General features: G+C 49.9%; 1 protein-coding gene across 8 annotated transcripts in view; it reads right to left on the bottom strand.

Annotated features, from left to right (window-relative positions):
* The window catches only part of LOC105497437 (OCA2 melanosomal transmembrane protein), a 387,654-nt gene extending 367,884 nt beyond the window's left edge, over positions 1-19,770 (bottom strand). For 4 of the 8 annotated variants that reach the window (XM_011768534.3, XM_071067308.1, XM_071067309.1 and 1 more), the window contains exons 1-2: positions 19,669-19,768; positions 1,527-1,774 (exon numbers count right to left, since the gene is read on the bottom strand). In XM_011768534.3, coding sequence (XP_011766836.3) covers positions 1,527-1,753 — 227 coding nt within the window. In that variant the 5' untranslated portion in view covers positions 1,754-1,774; positions 19,669-19,768. Of the gene's footprint in view, positions 1-1,526; positions 1,775-2,258; positions 5,353-19,668 lie in introns of those variants that run through there. The other 4 variants (XM_071067306.1, XM_071067305.1, XM_011768536.3 and 1 more) reach the window with 4 other exon arrangements.
* Between the last annotated feature and the right edge of the window lie 1,331 nt (positions 19,771-21,101).

The following is a 21,101-nucleotide window of genomic DNA, read 5'->3' on the forward strand; positions in this document are numbered from 1 at the left end:
CGTCTGCCTCCCCATGCACACGGCCATGCAGTCCTTCTGGCCATATTAGACACTTCCCAACAAAACACTCTTGAAAGCAAAGGAAAAGGCAAGCCTCTCGCTGGGAGAAGATCCTGCAACATGGGACCAGAGAAAGTTAATTCGCAGAATATTCAATACGAATCTGGGAGAAACAAACACATTCAGTGTATAACAGAGAACATTTACTACAGGCTGTTTTTAATAGTATACGCTGGGGGGGTGAGGAGCAGAAACTGAAAAGCCGCCAACAGGAGAACATGTATGAACGGTGGCATGTTCACATAATGAAATTCTATGCAAGGAGTTCACAAGAATGAACGAGAGCTACAGGCATCAGCATAGAGAAACCTCGAAACACGTTGCCAAAGAGAGCAACTCGAAGATTCACCATTTGCAAGACGACAGCACAGACTCTAAGTCAGTAGAAACACTCAGTAAAAGCATGAGCACGCAGGCTGGGGAGCTCCCCCCGGAGGGGGCAGGGTCACAGCAGCAGCACGCACCACACCCGCATGCAGTTCTGTGGTGCTTTGTTAAAGGCTGGAGAGACCAACAGTACTGCAGGAGTCAGGGCTCCGGCTGTGGGAACGAGGGTCCTCAGATCTGCCATGTAATCGATATGCCCCAATAAAGACAGGCAGAGACATCTACTCATAGGATGCTGCTTTTCTCATTACAAGGACATCTACGTGAACTGCAAATTATGGATTTGGAGTATAAGGATTGACATGTAAAATCCATTCATTGTCTTTACATAAGTAAATATTTAAAGATGTATCAAAATTTTCTCTTAAAGAATGAAATCATGTCTTTTGCAGCAACATGGATGTAGCTGGAGGTCATTATCCAAACGCATTAACACAGGAACAGGAAACCAAATACCACATATTCTCATGATGAGTGGGCTCTAACCCCGGGTGCATATGGACATAAAGAAAGCAGCAGGGGACACTCGGACCACACGGGGGCGGGAGGAGGGAGGGTGGAAAACTAACTATTGGGTACCATGCTGACTACCCAGTTGATTAGTAGTACCCCAAACCTCAGCATCACACAACATATCCAGGTAACAAACCTGCTAACCCCTGAATCTAAAATAAATGTTGAAATTATTTTTAAATTTCCTTTTATGTAAATTCTGACTTTTCTGACATGAACTACTCAGTTCCACTTGCTATATGTATAGAAATAAAGCATGTCCTAAGAGACATACACTTTCCAACACTGCAGAATAATTGCAATACCTTAAATAATACATTAGGTGTTAAATCTTCATGCTACAAACTCTCTTTTCTATTTGTATTATCTTTTGGAGCTAAATTAAGTTCATGATATTTTACAAATATCAGTCATCAAAAACTAAGCCAGGAAAGGGATCTAACGCTGGAAAAATTCTTGGAAAGTTTCTGGAAATGTTTCCCACAACAAACGTCGGGGAACGATGCTCACGGAAACCCAATCTTCGTGAAGTCCACATTTACAAGACGGCACTATTTTAAACTCACCTCCCCTTTGTGAGGAATGAAGCAAACTCCTGGCCTGCAGGAGCCCAGGAGCTCTGCCCAGCGGCCCCGCTGGGGCAGGAGAGCGAGGGGTCAGCCCCGCCGGCTCCCCGCGGAGGCCTGCGCTTGCCCGCGGCAAGTTCAGCGAGTCCCGGGGGCCCGGACGTCTGCAGGAGCTCCACCTCGGGCGCGCCAGGGTCCCGCCTGCCGTCTCTGCCCTCCAGATGCATGCTCCGCCGCCAGTCTTCTCTCTAGGGCAGCCAGAAAAAACCACCCGTGATGAAAGGCACACGGGGACTCACGTTTGCACCTCGGAAGTCCACACAGTGGGAAGGCTGCTCCCACGGAGGCGCTCCCGAGTTCCAGCGTCCTAGCCACGCAGGAGCTTTTCACACTAGCGAGAAGCGAAGCTGGACTTCCTGGGTGGGGCGGGGACTTGGAGAACTTTTCTGGCTACAGGATTGTAAACACACCAATCAGCACTCTGGAAAATGGACCAATCAGCATGCTGTAATAAAATGGACCAATCAGCACTCTGTAAAATGGACCAATCAGCAGGATGTGGGCAGGGACAAGTAAGGAATAAAAACCGACCACCCCCCACCCAGCCAACTGCAGCAGCCCGCTGGGCTCCAGTTCCAGGCTGTGGATGCTTTGTTGTTTTGCTCTTCCCAATAAATCTTGCTGCTGCTCACTCTTTGGGTCTGTGCCACCTTTAAGAGCTGTAACACTCACCGCCAAGGTCTGTGGGTCATTCTTGAAGTCAGCAAGCCCAAGAACCCACCAGAAGGAACCAACTCTGGACACACTAGCAATGGCCTAAGTGTTCAGCAACAGAGAGCCAGTTAAGTAAATTGTGATGTGTGCACAGCATGAAATTCTGTGCTACATTAAAAATGATCTAAAGGGGCCGGGCGCAGTGGCTCAAGCCTGTAATCCCAGCACTTTGGGAGGCCGAGACGGGCTGATCACGAGGTCAGGAGATCGAGACCATCCTGGCTAACACGGTGAAACCCCGTCTCTACTAAAAAATACAAAAAACTAGCTGGGCGAGGTGGCGGGCGCCTGTAGTCCCAGCTACTCGGGAGGCTGAGGCAGGAGAATGGCGTAAACCTGGGAGGTGGGGCTTGCGGTGAGCTGAGATCTGGCCACTGTACTCCAGCCTGGGCGACACAGCGAGACTCCGTCTCAAAAAAAAAAAAAAAAAAATGATCTAAAGGATGGTTCTTGCTATTGGGAAATGCTAAGGGTGTGGAAAGACTAAGGCACGTGGTACACTGTGATGTTTTTATTGAAATAAGTATTTATAAATTACATACATAGAACAGAAGCCCAAAAGACACACCCTCCAAAACATGGCTACCTCTGGATGGCGACGGTACCCATGGGGTCCTTTTCCTTTGGTTTTGTCTCTTCTGTGATTTTTACATTTTTTGCATTTAGCAAATTAATATTTTTCTGGTGAGAATATAATAGTACCCACCATAAGAGTAAGAACTATTCCTATACTTGTAAGGTTATGCTGTCCTACTTTGGGGCTTATATTTCAAACCACTAACCATTTTATTTTTTACCTTTTCCAGCATCCTACAACACCAGAAATGACCTTTGGCCTTGCAGCCGCTTGGTTTGCTGTCCAGGGTTGCCCTGAAGCCAGGACTCAGTGTGCACTTTGGCTGAGTTGGATTTCTGGCACTGAGATGCAGAGGCACGTGCTGGGGCTGGAGTTAGCACAATAGTGCATCGCCAGTCCTAGTCACCTTCACAATGCCCTAGGAGCACAGAATTCCAGTGGACCCAGGATGACAGGAGTTTGCTGAGACTCAAAGCAAGTACAAGGCGTGTCATGTCTACCGCTGAGTAAGACAGGGCACTGACAGCCCCAGACGCACACTTCCTGGTGGAGCCAGAACTGACTTCAAATACAGAAAGACATGACATTTGAAGAGACCTGAACGACCAAGGAAGTCCGTATGCCCTTCTCACCACTGGTATTTCCCTGCTTTAACCAACCACTTACGCTGAGAGTGATCACTCACAAACCAGTGAGCCAAAGGCAGGCCATGTCGGCAGAATGTCTTGTATCATAAAAGTGACATAAAGCAGTTGCATTTGTTTTATACAATGGTTCCACTGCCTGGTAAGAACAAAGTACAAATGTACATACCAGCTACAAAAAAGTCCAATTCCACAAATTCCACACACGAGCTAAATGTTTCAGTATTTGCATTTAAAACTGATGTGGCACGATATAAAGATGACTAGTAAAAGTAATAGTAACAATTTAAAATTTAAATTTTTTTATTTAGAATAATGGCATTAAATACCAATTTAAAAGCACCATGACAAGCCGAGAGAGAGAGACTATGGAAGAAAAGAGAAAACTTTATATTTTAGTACCATTAATGGCATTTTCCCTGGTTTTTGAACAAAGGGCCCCACAAATTATGTAACTGGTCCTGCTGAGACTTCAGAGGGGGGTCCTCCTGCTCTCCATTGACAGTTCCAGGACGCCCTTGCCCCTCCTAAAACACCCAGCTTCTTTAGAAGAACATGCCATTGGAATTGTCACAAACTGACTGTGTATGTGCCCTCCAACAAACTCGGAGGCTGGAACCCTCCCCTCTAATGGGATGGTGTTCGGAGGTGGGGTGTCAGGGAGGTGACTGGGATTTGGAGAGGCCCTGAGGGTAGAGCTCTCCAGACCCTTCCGAGAGTCGTGGGAGACCTCAGCTCCTCTCTCCACCATGTGGGGACACGGTGAGAAGGTGCTGTCTGTGAACCAGGAGGTGGGCCCTCCCCAGACGCTGAATCCGCTGGTGCTGTGATCTGAGACTTCACAGCCTCCCAAACTGTGAGAAATGATGTTTGTGGCGTAAGTCATCAGTTTACGGTGTTTTGTTACAGCAGCATGAATGGACTCACACAGGAACATACCACCCACCCTTAGTACAACAAATGTCCACTCTCTTTCAGGCCATGTCCCTTCTCCAAAGCCTCACTCCCCTCTTTCCCAGTGGAACCTCTGTGGTCCAGCAAACACCCTGCTCTTACTTGCCCCAAATCATTCTCTCAAACTTACCTGATAAACGAGTTTTTTTATTACTGCAAAACAAATCACCACAAAGTACACAGGTTTAAAAGCACACATGTGTATAATCTCAGAGTTTCTGTGGGTCAAGGCCAGGGTGGCTCAACTGGGTTGTCTGCTTGGGATCTCAAGGGGCCACTGGGCTGTGATTTCATCTGGAAGCTCAACTGGAGAAGAATCTGCTGCCAAGGTCACTCAGTGCAGACAGGACCCACGTCCTGGTGGCTGCAGGACTCAGGGATGCAGCTTCTTGCTGGCTGTGGGCCAGCAAGAAGTTTATGGTGTTTTGTTACAGGAGGCCCCCTTCACCCCAACAGGCGCCTGCATGCTCACCATGTGGGCTTCTCCAGTACGTCTGCTTGCCTTCTCAGGCAACAAGGAGCATCTGGAGAGCGAGCAGCAGTGAGGCAGAGTTTTATAGGCTATTACGTGTCAGGGGGACATCCACCACTTTGCTGTATCCTGTCAGCTGGAGGTCAGTCCTGGGTCCTGCCTACCCACACTCAAAGGAAGAGGACGAAACCAGGGTGTGAACACCAGGAAGTGGGGACCATGGGCCCCTGGAGTCTGCCACCCATGGCCAAATCCCAACCCTTCTCAGCCGTTGAACATGGCTGTAGAACACCTTCCTTGCTGCCTATGCCTGCAGATGACTTCATATGAGGAACCCCAGGTGGGCCCCAGTACTGTCCAGCAATCCCACCACACCTCCCCAGGCAGTATACGCACCTGCTGTCCTCCACTCCCCGCTTAAACCCCACACACCCATCCCCCTTTCACTCCCAGCTGCTGCCTCTGCCTCTTGCTCCCTTTACTGACCGAATCAGCCAGGGTCCAAGAAGGAAATAGAAGCTACTCTGAGCACTTCTGGAAGGAGGTGGAGCCCCAGAAGAGATACCCCAAAGAAGAGCGCGGCATCCTCCCTTCCCTAATCCCCTAATCGCCCAGAAGAGTCTCCTATTGGCTGAACCCAAGCCAGAGCCCAAGCTGGAGTCAGACACTGGGATTCAGAACACAGTAGGGCGACAGTGAGGAATGTCTCCAAGAGCAAAACGTCCCAGAATAGCCATGCTGGCAAAACTAGAAGCAATGAGAATAAAAGCCCAGCCTCTCAAGGACACACTTGTCTACAGCCCTGCCAGGTTCAGTGGAGCCCACCTGCTCCCACCCCCGGCCAGACTGCACTGTTGCACCCCTCCCCATCCTGAACCTCACAAACTGACATGCAAACGTACTGTCCTATCTGCCAACACTAAAAATACACAGCTCAGGACTTGGGTTTTCAGGAAGACAGAGAAGACCTACTTTTCCCTGTTCTTCCTGCTAAGTACAACTAAAAACCTGACGTTTAGAACAAAAAGCCCCAAGAGAAGCCTGCCCCCAGCCAAAGGACCAGGAAATAGGTAGCCTAGCAAGACAGAAAGCTTTTAGACAATATCTGTTCTACTGCAGCCTAATACGGTAGACCCATATCCACTCAGGAGAGCAAAGGCTGAGTGGGCATCCTCCAAAAGATATTACACAGTGCCTGGCCCCCAGTCCTCACAGGGATGCTTCGTAAAAGGTTGAGTAGGGAGTTTGGACGTTCACCGGTTGCTGGGTGCTAGGGAGTTCCACCTCCTCCCTACACACTCCTCCCCCAATGGCTTAAGTGGGGACCACCATGTGAGGAGCCCGGACTTCATCCCTGCCCTGCAGTAAAAGGGACCCCTCTCCTTCCTTGCTGACATGGTGTCAGAGGAGGCCAAATGGGGTGTCAGGGCATTCACTTCTGCTCAGCAGTAATGAGGCCACCCCCCAGTGGTGTCACTAGAGGTCAGTAATGAGCAGTAATGAGATGCCCCATTCCACTCAGCCAGGGTGATATCAACAGAGGCCTAGTAAGAGGCAGAGGTCCCACACCCACCCAGCAATAAGGGGGAATCTGTCCCCATCTTGGGGAACCTGAACTTCTAACCCTATCTGGCAGCAATGTCAGGCCCTTCTGCTGGAGCAGTGTCAAGGGAAGCCAGCTAAACAGAAGGTTTAAGTGGTGATTAGAGTCTTATAATGTAATACTCAAAATATGCAGGTTTCACTCAAAACCACCTACCATAGTGATAACCAGGAAAATCTCAACTTGAAAGAAAATAGATGAAGACACCAAGATGATGGAGATGTTAGAATTATCTGAAAAAATATTTTTAAATCAGCCAAAATAAAAACGGTTCAACAAGCAATAACAAACACATTTGAAACAAATGAAACACAGAAAGCCTCAGCAAATAAGAGCCAAATGAAACTGAAAAACACAATAGCAAAATTTTAAATGCAAAAATGAACTCAACAGTAAAATGGAGGGAACAGAGAAAAGAATCAGTAAGTGGAAGACAGAACAATAGAAATTACTCTATCTGAACAATAGAGAAAATATAGTCTAAAACAATTTATCAGAACCTCAGAGACCTGTGGGACCATAACACAAGATCTAACTTTCATGTAATCCAAATGCCAGAAGAAGATGATGAAGAGTATGTAGCTTAAAAAGTATTTGAAGACGTCATGGCTGAAAATTTCCTAAATGTGGCAAAAGACATAAACCTACAGATTTGAGAAGCTAAGCAAACCCCAAACAAGATAACCCCAAAGAAATCCACACCAACACATATAGAGGGCAAAATTTTTAAAACTAAAAGCAAAGAAAAATGTCCTAAAGAAAGAAATTAAAATGTCCCTACATGGAAAAAACAATTCAGATGACAGGAACCATGGTGGCCAGAAGAAAGTGACGTAACATTTTTCATGTAATGAGAGGAAGGAACAGGCAAGCCAGAAGCCTATATCCAGTGAAAGAGAAACCAAGATGTTTTTAGATTAAAGAAAACTAAAAATTTATTGCCAGCAGACCTACCCTAAAAGAATGACTAAATGAAGTTCTCTAAACAGAAAGGGAAAATGAAAGAATACATTTTAGAACATCAGGAAGGTAAAAGAATATAGGTAAGGACAGGAGTGGTGGTTCACGCCTGTAATCCCAGCACTCTGGGAAGCCAAGGCAGGCAGATTGATTGAGCCCAGGAGTTTGAGACCAGCCTAGGCAACATAGCAAAATCCCATCTCTATTAAAAATACAAAAACTTAGCCAGGCACGGTGGTGCATGCCTCTAGTCCCAGCTACTCAGGAGGCTGAGGTAGGAGAATCACTAAGCCAGGAAAGTCGAGGCTTCAATGAGTCAGGATTGTGCCAGTGCACTCAAGCCTGGGTGACAGAGTGAGACCCTGTCTCAAAAAATAATAATAAAATAAAATAAAAAGTCCAGGCTGGGTGTGGTGGCTCACACCTGTAATCCCAGCACTTTGGAAGGCCAAGATGGGTGGATCACCTGAGGTCAGGAGTTTGCCACCAGCCTAGTCAACATAGTGAAACTCCACCCCTACTAAACATACAAAAATTAGCCGGCCGTGGTGGAGGACACCTGTAATCCTAGCTACTTGGGAGGCTGAGGCAGGATAATCATTTGAACCCAGGAGGTAGAGGTTGCAGTGAGTCAAGACCGTACCATTGCATTCCAGCCTGGGCAACAAAAGCAAAACCCCATCTCAAAGGAAAAAAACAAAAGGTCAGTCCTAGCAAGATTCTTAACAGATGCATCATGTGCTGTTTTCATTCAGAGAATGGAAGTAATTCTGTCATCAACTGTGATAACATGCTATTGAATAACATTTATATATAGGTAAATACATTTTCCCTCTCTTCTTGATTTTCCTAAATTCTGTTGAATATTTGAAGCAAAAATTATAACATTCTTTGATGTGTTTATCAATGTATGCAGATGAAATCGTCAAGACAATTCTATAACAAATGAGAGAGGTAAAGGATGTAAAAGGAGGTAAGTTTTCTTGATTTTACTCAAACTGATAAAATGATGGCATCAGTAGACTGTGACAAGTAACGTATATATATACTTTAATACCTAGAGCAATGACTTTAAAAAGCTATAAAAGAGATACACCAAGAAACATTATAGATAAATCAAAATGGAATTCTAAAAAAATGTTCAAGTTACCCATAGCTCTAACATATCAGAAAAATGCATTGAATGTAAATGGTCTGAATACACCAACTAAAAGATGGATTGGCAGAGTGAATTTAAAAATATGACTCAACTATGCAAGGTCTGTAAGAAATTTACTTCTAAAATAACAGTATATGGGTTCACATGGACATAAAGATGGGAACAACAGACCCTGGGGACTACTGGAGCAGGGAGAGAGGGTGGAGATCAAGCCTTGAAAAACTACTTATTGGGTACTGTGCTCACTACCTGGGTGACAGGTTCAGTGGTACACCAAACCTCAGTGTCACACAACATGCCTTTGTAACAACCTACACATGCATCCCCGAATCTAAAATAAAAGTTGAAAAATAAAATTAAATAACAATATAGGTAGGGTGCAAGTAAAAGGATGGAAAAAGATATATAATTCAAGCATCAATCCAAAGAAAGTAGGAGAGGTTATATTCACATAACATATGCTAGACTTCAAGGCAAAGAAAATTACCAGGCACCGAGAGAGGCATCTTGTAGTGATGAAAAGGTCACTTTACCAAGAAGACAGAAACCCTAAACACATATGCACAATACAACAGATCCGCAAAATATCTAATGCAAAAACTGATAGAACTAAAAGGAGAAAGACAATTATGGTTTTATAGTTACAGACTTAAACATTTGTCTCTCAGCAATTAATAGAACTAGACAGAAAATCAGTGCAGATATAGAAGAACTGAACAACACCAACAACCAATAGAATATAATCAATATTTATGGAACACTCCATCCAACAACAGCAGAATATTCTTACAAAGTGCCTAAAGAACATACACCAAGATAGACTACACTTTGGACCATAAACCAAACCTCAACAAACTGAAAAGAATTGAAATCATACAGAGTACTCTATAGCCACAATGCAATCAAATTAGAAATAAGTAACAGAAAGAGAGGAGGAAACTCTGCACACTTGGAAATTAAACATACTTCCAAATAATCCAGGATTCAAAAAGAAAGTCTCAAGGGAAATCAGAATTATACTGAACTGAATGAAAGTGAAAATACAACATATCACAATTGGCAGAACACAGTGAAATCAGTGATGGGAGGAAGTTTACAGCATAAATGCTAGTATCAAAAGGAGAGCAAGTCTCGAAAAATAATATAAGCTCTCATCTCAAGAACCTCGAAAAAGAAGAGGAAAATAAACCCAAAGCAAGCAGAACTGAGAAATAATGAAGCTGAGATTAAAAATCAATGAAATAGGCCGGGCGCGGTGGCTCACGCCTGTAATCCCAGCACTTTGGGAGGCCGAGACGGGCAGATCACGAGGTCAGGAGATCGAGACCATCCTGGCTAACACAATGAAACCCCGTCTCTACTAAAAAATACAAAAAACTAGCTGGGCGTGGTGGCGGGCGCCTGTAGTCCCAGCTCCTCGGGAGGCTGAGGCAGGAGAATGGCGTAAACCCGGGAGGCAGAGCTTGCAGTGAGCCGAGATCCGGCCACTGCACTCCAGCCTGGCCAACAGAGTGAGACTCCCTCTCAAAAAAAAATAAAAAAATAAAAAATAAATAAAAATCAATGAAATAGAAAGCAAATCAACAAAAACAGTAGAAAAAAATCAGTGAAACCAAGAGCAGCTTCTTTGAAAATATCAACAGAATTAGCAATCCTCTAGCAAGACTGGCAAAGAAAAAACAGGGAATGAAAGTTATTAATATCAGGAATGAAACAGGAAAGACCACTACATACCCTGAAGACATCAAAGAATAATAATGGTATATTAGATTGCCATTTTACAACTTTACATACATAAGTTAGAAAACTTAGTCCGATTCCTCAAAAAGCACAAATTGCTACAACTCATCCAATATAAAATAGGTAATTTGAATAGCTCTATAATTTCTATTAAGTAAATTAAATTTGAATTTTTACAGAAGAAATTGCTAGGGTCAGATGGTTTCACTAGAGAATTCTACCAAACATTTAAATTAACACCAATTCTATACAATCTCTTCCAGGAAACAGAAGATGAGGTATACCTTCAGTGAGTTTTATGAAGACAATATTACCCTGATACCAAAATCAGATACAGTACAAAGAAAAAATATTACAGGCCAATATCTAACATGAATATGGTGCAAAAATCTTTAACAAAATATTAGCAAAGGGAATTCAGTAATATATCAAAAGAACTACACACATAACTAAGTAGGGTTTGTTCCAGGAATGCAAGGCTGGTTCAGTATTCAAAAAAATCAATCAGTGTTGAACATGGAGCTACCATATGACCTAGCAATTCCATGTGTAGGAATATACCCATGAGAAATGAAAACATATGTCCACACAGATACGTGTACAATAACATTAATAGGATCATTATTCACAGTACCCTAAAAGTGGAAACAACCCAGTCCTGCACGGTGGCTCATGCCTGTCATCCCAGCGCTTTGGGAGGCCAAGACAGGGGGATCACTTGAGGTCAGGCGTTCAAGACCAGCCTGGCCAACATGGTGAAACCTTGTCTCTACGAAAAACACAAAAATTAGTCAGGCATGGTGGTGGGCACCTGTAATCCCAGCTACTTGGGAGGTTGAGGCAGGAGAATCATTGAAATCCAGGAGGTGGAGGTTGGAGTCAGCCAAAATCGTGCCACTGCATTCCAGCTTGGGTGACAGGGCAAGACTCTGTCAGAAAGAAAGAAAGAAAGAAAAGAAAGAAAGAAAAAAAGAAAGAAAGAAAGAAAGAAAGGAAGGAAGGAAGGAAGGAAGGAAGGAAGGAAGGAAGGAAGGAAGGAAGGAAGGAAGGAAGGAAGGAGAAAGAAAGAAAAAGAAAGGAAGGAAGGAAGGAAGGAAGGAAGGAAAGGAAGAAGGAAGGAAGGAAGGAAGGAAAGAAAGAAAGAAAGAAAGAAAGAAAGAAAGAAAGAAAGAAAGAAAGAAAGAAAGAAAGAAAAGAAAAGAAAAGAAAAGAAGTGCAAATAACCCAAATGTCCATTACTAAATAAATAAATAAAATGTGGTATATACACCCAGTGGATTATTTGACAATAAAAATGATTGGTGTCTGACACATGCTAAAACATGGATAACCTTTGGAAACATGCTCAGTGAAAGAAGCTAGTCACAAAAGGCCACATATTGCCTGACTCTATGTATACATAAAATCTTCAGAACAGGCAAATTCATAGGGAAATAAAATAAAATAAATTAGTTGCTGCCTATGGCTAGGGGAGGGGATAAGGTTGGAGGGAAATGAAGAACAAATGCTAATAGCGTGGAGTTTCACTTGGGTTCATGAAAATGCTCTAAAATTGATCATGGTGATGGTCACACAACTCAGTGAATATACTAAAAAAAACCATTAAACTGTACATTTTTTTGAGACAGGGTCTCCCTCTGTCGCCTAGGCTGGAGTGCAGTGGTGCAATCACACCTCACTGCAGTCTTGTCCTCCCAGGCTCAAGTGATCCTCCGACCTCAGCTCCCAAGTAGCTGGGACCACAGGTACACAGCATCACGCTCAGCTAATTTTTTATTTTTAGTAGAGACAGGGTCTTGCTATGGTGCCCAGGCTGGTCTCAAACTTCTGGGCTCAAATGATCCTCTCACCTTAGCCTCCCAAAGTCCTGGGATTACAGGTATGAATTTGTACACTTTAAATGAGTGAATTATATGGTATTTAATTATAATCTCAATAAAACTGTGAAAAATATCAATCAATGTAATCTAGCATATTAACAAGCTAAAGAAGAAAAATCACATGACCATATCAATTGATGCAGAAAAGCATTTAACAAAATTCAACACCTATTCATGATAAAACAAAATCTCTAAGAAAACTAGGAATAGAGAGGAACATCCTCAAACCTATCAAAGAACATCTACAAAAGACGTGGAGCTAACATTACACCTAACGGTGAGAAACCTGAAGCCTTCTCAGGAAGACAAGGCAAGAATCTTCCCTCTCACCACTCCTAAATGATTTTCAAATTTCAAAAGTAAAAAAAAAAAAAGTAAAATGGGCAAAGATTTCACTAACGAGGATATGCACATGGCAACTAACCACATGAGAAGACGTTCAAGATCGTGAGCCATTAGGGAAATGCACATTAAAACTGAGCTATCACTGCACACCTATCAGAAAGGCTGAGATAGAAAACAGGCCAGGTGCAGTGGCTCACGCCTGTAATCCCAGCACTTTGGGAGGCCGAGGCGGGCAGATCACCTGAGGTCAGGAGTTTGAAACCAGCCTGACCAACATGGCGTAACCCTGTCTCTACTAAAACTACAAAAATTAGCCAGGTGTGGTGGCAGGTGCCTGTGATCCCAGCTACTCAGGAGACTGTGGCAGAAGAATCGCTTGAACCCAGGAGGCAGAAATTGCAGTGAGCCGAGATCATGCCATTGCACTCCAGCCTGGGAGACAAGAGCAAAACTCTGTCTCAAAAAAATAAATAAATAAAAAGAGAAAGGGAGGGAGGGAGGGAGGAAGGAAGGAAGGAAAGAAGGAAAGAAGGAAAGAAAGAAAGAAGGAAAGAAGGAAAGAAAGAAAAGAAAAGAAAAGAAAAGAAAAGAAAAGAAAAGAAAAGAAAAGAAAAGAAAAGAAAAGAAAAGAAAAGAAAACAAAACAGACAACACCGCCGGCTGCCGAGGACTCGAGAGGCTGGCTCACTCCTGCATCACTGATGGGAATGCAAAATGGCACAGCCACTCTGGAAAGCAGTTTGACAGTTTTAAAAAAACTAAAATTGCAACTACCAGCCAACAATTGCACTCCTGGACATTAATTCCAGAGAAACGAAACTTTCATTCACATAAAACCCTGCACTCGAATGTTCACAGCAGCTATATCAAAAATTGGAAGCCACCCAGCCGTCTGTCCCTAGGGGAATGTGAAACAGGCTGTGCTGCATGCATGCCCAGGAGGACCAGGCCGCAATCAAAAGGAACAGACAGGCCGGGCGCGGTGGCTCAAGCCTGTAATCCCAGCACTTTGGGAGGCCGAGACGGGCGGATCACGAGGTCAGGAGATCGAAACCATCCTGGCTAACACGGTGAAACCCCGTCTCTATTAAGAAATACAAAAAACTAGCCGGGCGAGGTGGCGGGCGCCTGTAGTCCCAGCTACTCAAGGGAGGCTGAGGCCGGAGAATGGCGTGAACCCGGGAGGCGGAGCTTGCAGTGAGCTGAGATCCGGCCACTGCACTCCAGCCTGGGCACAGAGCGAGACTCCGTCTCAAAAAAAAAAAAAAAAAAAAAAAAAAAAAAGGAACAGACAATTCATACACAGCAACATAGAGGAATCCAGAGTGAAAATCCTCAGTGAAAAAAAGCATTTACTCTATCCATAACTACAACATTCTTGAAATGGCAAAATTGTATAAATGAGGAATAGATCAGTGGTTGTCGGGGGTTGAGTAGGGGCTCTCATTCCACCGCACTTCCTGCCTCTTCCATGGGAGACAGAGGCCTCTGCTCACCCAGACCTCTCCCTCTTTCTCACTCATTCCTCATCCAGTTCTTCCAAACACACCCTCACTCCTCCTGGTCCCACCTGGTCATCGCCTCTCATGAAGATGATGGAGCACTCCAATCCACAGCCTGTCTTCTGGGGGACCCCAACACCCTAACACCCAGCCTGTCCCCTAGGGGACAGCAACACCCTGGTACACAGTCCATCCCCTGAGGGACCCTAACCCCTACCACACAGCCCATCCTCTGGGGGACCCCAACACCCTAGCACACAGCTCAACCTCTAGGGGACCCCAATACCCTAGCACACAGCTCAACCTCTAGGGTACCCCAATACCCTAGCACACAGCCCGTCCACTGGGGAAGCCCAACACCCTAACACAGAGCCTGTCCTCTGGGGGACCCCCAACACCTTAACATACAGACCGTCTTCTAGGGAACCCCAACACCCTAACACACATCCCAACACCCAGGCACACAGCCCGTCCTCCGTTGTGACCCTCCCGTCACCCAGCCCGTGGCTGCACTCTCACAGGAACCACAGCTTCAGCCTGGCTTTGCCTTGTTGGGCCGCATGCGCTTGACTTGCCTAGGGCAGGGCCACCCTGGGCAGAGCTCCCGCCTGCAGCTGTGGGAGCAGGACTGGGGAGCCGTAAGCCAGCGGCACAGGGCGGAGGGCGCGACAGCCCCACCCCACCCCTCCAGGTCCTCCCCGCGACGGCGCCCAGGACCCTCCTTCCAAGCAAGACTCACACCGAAGTGACCAAGTCGTCACCAAATTTTAGAAAGAAAAAATTGATGGTTGTGGCTTATTTTTAGGAAAAAAAAAAAAAGATGGTACAGAGTCGGTGGAACCTTCCAGTCCTTACACCCAGCCCCAAATCGTTCGTGTGGGCAGCTGCCGGCCCCCTCCACAGCTCTGCGCTCTTCCCGCCTGCAGCCGTGCCCCGCCCTCAGGACCTGCGGGGGGGGGGGGGAATGGGGGGGGTGTGGGGGTGGGGGATGGGTTGGGGGTGGGCGTGGGGGATGGGGGTGGGTGGGAGGTTGGGGGCGGGGGTCGGGGATGGGGGTGGGAGTGGGGATGGGGGTTGGGGGCGTGGGGCGGGGGTGGGGTGGGGGGTTGGGGGCGTGGGGCGGGGGTGGGGTGGGGGGTTGGGGGCGTGGGGCGGGGGTGGGGTGGGGGGTTGGGGGCGGGCCCCTCCTGCCCCTCCTGCTGCCAGCACCGTCTCTCCGAGGCCCTCGACGCCCAGCCATGGCCTTCCGTGCCCGCCGGACGCTCACCAAGCCTGCCCGAGCCCCGAGCCCCGCCTCCCGCGGCCGGACCCAGGGCGGGGTGGGGGGACCGCACCGGTGCCAGGACGGAGAGAGGCCAGGGTGCGGCGCTGGGCGTGGTCCTGACACCTGCCCTGCCGGGGAGGGGACGGGGTTCCACGCCTGGGCCCTTCTCCACTGGGTCCAGGAGCCACCGTCACCTGCTCAGCCCAAGAAAAGGCCCCAGCAGTGCGGGTGTGAAGCAGGAGCAGCCCCGAGAGCTGTGCTGCCGGCGCTCAAGCCAGGCCGGGTCACCGCGCCCTGCCCGGCCTTTCCTGCTGGTACCGGCGCGCCCGTGGCCGCACGGCTGAGAGCTCCGCGCATGGTGGGTCTGAGGGACTCGGAGCAGAGGTCGAGCTGGCGGAGTCCGGTTGGCGCCCGGCAGGAGGGCGGGAGGGCCCAGCCAGGCCGCCCTGAGCACTCCCCGCCCGGGTGCGCCCCGGGGCCGCGGCCCTCCCACCTCGGCCCTGCGAAACCATAGCCGGGAGCAAGCGCCGCAGCCGACTTCACAGTGGCGGCGACCAGCAGCGTGTGGAAAACAGCGTCTTCGTAAATCCTAAGAACATTGTGGCCGGGCGCGGCGGCTCACACCTATAATCCCAGCAATCTGGGAGGCCGAGGCGAGCGGATCAGCTGAGGTTGGGAGTTCGAGACCAGGCTGACCAACATGGAGAAACCCCGTCTCTACAAAAAATACGAAAATTAGCCGGGCGTGGTGGCGCGTGCCTGTAATCCCAGCTACTCGGGAGACTGAGGCAGGAGAATCGCTTGAACCCGGGAGGCGAAGGTTGCGGTGAGCCGAGATCGCGCCATTGCACTCCAGCCGGGGCAACAACAACGAAACTCCGCCTCAAAAAAAAAAAAAAAGAACATTGTTATTCGAGTTCTTTAAACATCTGACATAATACCAGCAAGGAACGAGAAGGACCAGGTTTACGCGCTGCGGTGAAAACCTGGCTGTTCAGAGGCAGCCCCTCCGCAGCCAGCTCCCCTCTGGTGGAAGGTGTCCGGCATCCAGAGAAAACAGCCGTCACTGAATGCTGGCGTCCCCACAAAGCGCTGCTCGGCCCCAAATCGTCCCTAACGCGCTGCGCAGCCCCAAGGCGTCCCTCTAAGCGAGAAACCGCCCCTGGCTGTGCTTGTAGGGGCCTGGCTGGGTCAGCAGGGCATGAATGTGTCTCTCGGAGCGTGGCCCTTGTCTCGGGGGCCTGGCTGCTTCTGCACAGGTGTCAGTGTGTCTCCGGGGGCGTGGCTTGTCTCCGGGGCGTGGCCATGTCTCCTGGGGGCGTGGCTTGTCTCCGGGGCGTGGCCGCGTCTCTGGGGGCGAGCCTTGTCTCCGGGGCGTGGCCGTGTCTCCTGGGGCGTGGTCGTGTCTCCGGACGCGTGGCTTGTCATTGGAGGCGGTCTGTCTCTGGGGCGTGGCTGTGAGCCGGGGGCGTGGCTGTGAGCCGGGGGCGTGGCCGTGCCTCGGGAGCCCGGCCGTGGCCGCAGGACCGTTGCGTTTGAAGCGCTCCTTCTAGTTCCCGGATCCCGGGGAGGGGGCGGGAGAGCCTTGCGGCCAAGGCCTGAAGAAGCCCGTCCGGGGGTCAGCCTCCTCCGCAGGCGGCCCCGGGCTGAGACAGGTGTCCCGCGGAGGGCAGTGTAGGGCCGGGACCGAGGCCGCGAGTGTGACCGCGTATCCCTTCAGGTGGATTCTGCAACATGTGAACTTGGTTAAAAGCTTCTAGAACGTTAAGCCAAACATCGTGGCTTTCCACCTGTTTTCTGTTCTGGTTTGAAAAAGTTCGCCGCCTTCCAGCCTGGGAGGAGCGGCGGGGCCCGGGAGGGGCCTCGGGAGGCCGCTCGCAGGGACCCCCAGGGACTGGCCGCCCCGCCACAGGCCGGGCGCACCTCCCGGGGAGAAACGAGCAGCGCCAGCAAACGCGCACCCGGGGACGCGGCCGCCCAGCCCCGCTCCCAGCCCGGGGCCCGGGTCCCCCTCCGCGGTGCAAACCCCCTCCGCTGCCCCAGCTGCCGGCAGTTTGGCCCGAGCTCTGCCGCTGTAGGTCGCTGTCCCTTCGCCTGTCCCTCAGGCCAGCTTGGAAACTGTGTCCCACGCTCCTCGAAACACCGGACCTGCCCCCCGCCGCCCTGCGGAATGCGCCCCCCGACGCCTCAGTGGGTGGCCGGACGAGCGCACAGGTGCGCCAGCCGCACCTCCCCACGGGTGCGACCCGCATGGACCCCGCCGCGCTCCGCCGAAACTGCTCGGGTCCCGCGCGTGGCCGGCGCAAGAGCCACAGCCCGCGACAAGCCTGCTGTGTGCAGGTCAGTGACAGAACCCCACATCAAAACTGCAGAAACCAACAGCCAGCGAATGAGCTGGTACAGCCAGAGGCCCCAAGGAGCCGAGGGAGCTCCGGCCTGTGGAGTCTCTTCTCACGTTTCCAGCATATGGGGATTGCTACACTGGGTCAGCCCCTGCCCCAGATCCTGCCCCGGCCTCCAGGCTCTGGGCTTTCCTCCCCTCTCTGGTAGCTTTTATCTCCATTGCAAGCCACTTTTTCCACTACTAGCAATTAAAAGCCTCCCTTTTCTCTCTACTCCCAAGAGACCTCATCCTCACCTGTGGACAGGTGGCCCCCCAGCTCTCTTCTGCAGCCCAAACCACTGTGTCCATCTACTTTCTTGTGTCCCTAGACATAAAGGTACTCAAAATTTCCAGAGTGCTGAAGCCACACCTGGCCTTTCCCAGGGGCCCTGGTGACTGATCCCACCATCCATCACCCATCACCAAAGTGGAATCCCCCTTGCAACTCACCAGTGCTTCCCTGCCCCGGCCTGGCAACCACACTCAGTGGGAAGGCCTTGGCAGTGGCTTTCTTGACCCCCCCCCCAGCTGCTCCCAACCACTCAGCCACAGTAACCTTTCCAACATGCATATGGCCTCAAACTCAAAATATTTCCTTGCTGCCTGCCACTCCAGCATAGAAACGGGACCCAGGTGACACAGGTGTCATGCTGCTGGGTCTCCAGCAACAGCCAGGACCTCCCCATTCCTGGTATTCCTGATATCCTCAGATCTCAGCTGCCACAGGGGCTGGAGGTTCTGGTCTTCTCATAAAACAAGAACAGTATAGGCATTTGCTTTTCATCAGTGTAATGAAATTTTAGGGACTTATGATCCTAAATCACATTATGCCGATGTGAACTGCACTCAAGTGTTGTAAACTAAATTTGCAGAACAAGCAGTTTTTGTGCAATTCTTTGCAGTCTACTCAGCTCTTTCACCTCTGTGTTCAGGTTCAATCCTCATTCGTTCTTCCATGAGAGGTAGTTATCCCCAGATGCGTTCAATGCCCAGCTCCTTGCCCTGGCAGGCCCCGTCCCAGGGTCCTGGGTGGCAAACACCATGCCCGCCCCGCGAAGCTCACGTCACCGAGCAAGCAAACCGCAGCTGGTTTAGGTAGACAGCAGCTGCCCACAACTGCTAACAGCCTCGCGTTTCTTTTCCGCAGAATCACTCACCCTAAATCTACACATTGTAGACTATCACATTGGTCTAAGTAGTGCTCCTCAAAATGCACTGCACGTTAGAGTCACCTGGGGAGCTTCACCACCGGGCTCCAGGCTCTGATTCGCCCTGTGGGAAGGGAGCACCGGGCACTTGTCCTGAGCCTTGGCCCCTGCCTGGGTCTGCAAACCCAGAGCGTCCACACACCAGGCTGCCTGTGCTTAACATTGTGTCCTTGAAAAGAGCTAGCTGCACTAATGCCCATTGATTTCACTGTGTGTGACCACAGTAAAGAGAAGCGGCTTTGAGGGATTTAGTGTTTTCACTCCAGTGCATTCCATTCTAAGGAAACGCCTGACCACGGCTCATGGCTAGGAGGCCCCTCTGTGCCAGATGCTGCCCTGGAGTTCAAGTGGAACATTGGCCGTCTGAACGCTTCCAAACTCCCCCCACCCACGACCTCATGGCCCACCAGGCGGCGACTTTTTCCTGGGTCGCCTGCCAGGGAGCTGTGTGGGGTGGGGGGGCTCAGGGGGCAGCTGCTGCCGCTGCAGGCCCAGGCGGACTCAGCCGCGCTAGGTCTGCTGCATCGCGCCCGTCTGTGCACAGTGACCTTTAGGGGAACTTGCCTTGCTTCCTAAGCCGCGACTCAGCCGGGGCTGTGTAAACTCTCCCTGCCTGGTCCCAGGCTAGGCTGGCTCCTCGCCTCCTTCCTCCCGACCGCGGAGCAAGTGCACTTTACCTGCGCACTTGCTGGTCTTTCTCCGGGAGTTAGTGTAAGGTCCGAGTCTCCGCTCTGGATGGTGAGCGGAGCACAGCCTTCGAAGTGAGAACTCAGGGAAAGCTCCGCGCTGCAGCAGCGGGTCCCCCACCCAGGCACGCCCCCGGCTGGGCCCCGCCCACGCCACTCCCCTCCCGGCCACGCCTACAACCCGGCCCCGCCCACACAGCGCCCCACCGGCCCCGCCCACAGCGCGCCCCTCCTCACCCCGCCCCCCAGCCCCCGGCGACTCGGGCTGCGGCGGAGTCTCGGGCTGCGGCGGAGTCTCGGGCGCGGGCGGAGAGCGGATCCGTCTAAGGCCGCGCCCCGTCTCTCCGCGGGGACAGTTTCCAGCTTCACCTCTGAGGAGGCGGCCCAGGACCGCAGACAGCCTTTCCCTACGAACAAAATGCGCAGTGAACATTCTGTTCCCTTCCGAGCTCTCCCAGCGAGGCCCTCCAGCCAGGATGCCACGGTTACACCTGCCGACAGCCCCTCCTGCAGCACAGACACACGCGAGATACACAGACACACACAGGTACACACAGACACACACAGACACACAGACACACACAGGTACACACAGACACACACAGATACACACACACACACAGGTACACACAGACACACGCAGATACACACACAGGTACACACAGACACACACAGATACACACACACACAGGTACACACAGACACACGCAGATACACACACACACAGGTACACACAGACACACGCAGATACACACACAGGTACACACAGACACACGCAGATACACACACACACAGATACACACAGACACACAGACACACGCAGATACACACAGGTACACACAGACACACGCAGATACACACACACACAGATACACACAGACACACAGACACACGCAGATACACACACACAGGTACACACAGACACACGCAGATACACACACACACACAGATACACACAGACACACAGACACACGAAGATACACAGACACACACAGGTACACACAGACACACACAGGTACACACACACACACAGATACACACAGACACACGCAGATACACACACACAGACACAGATACACACACACAGACACACACAGATACACACAGACACACACACAGGTACACACACAGACACAGATACACACAGACACACGCAGATACACAGACACACACAGGTACACACAGACACACGCAGATACACAGACACACACAGGTACACACAGACACACGCAGACACACAGACACACACAGGTACACACAGACACACGCAGATACACAGACACACACAGGTACACACAGACACACACAGATACACACACACACAGGTACACACAGACACACGCAGATACACACACAGGTACACACAGACACACGCAGATACACACACACACAGATACACACAGACACACAGACACACGCAGATA

Source organism: Macaca nemestrina, chromosome 7 (genome assembly GCF_043159975.1).
Source record: "Macaca nemestrina isolate mMacNem1 chromosome 7, mMacNem.hap1, whole genome shotgun sequence".
In the NCBI taxonomy this organism is placed as follows: Eukaryota; Metazoa; Chordata; class Mammalia; order Primates; family Cercopithecidae; genus Macaca; species Macaca nemestrina.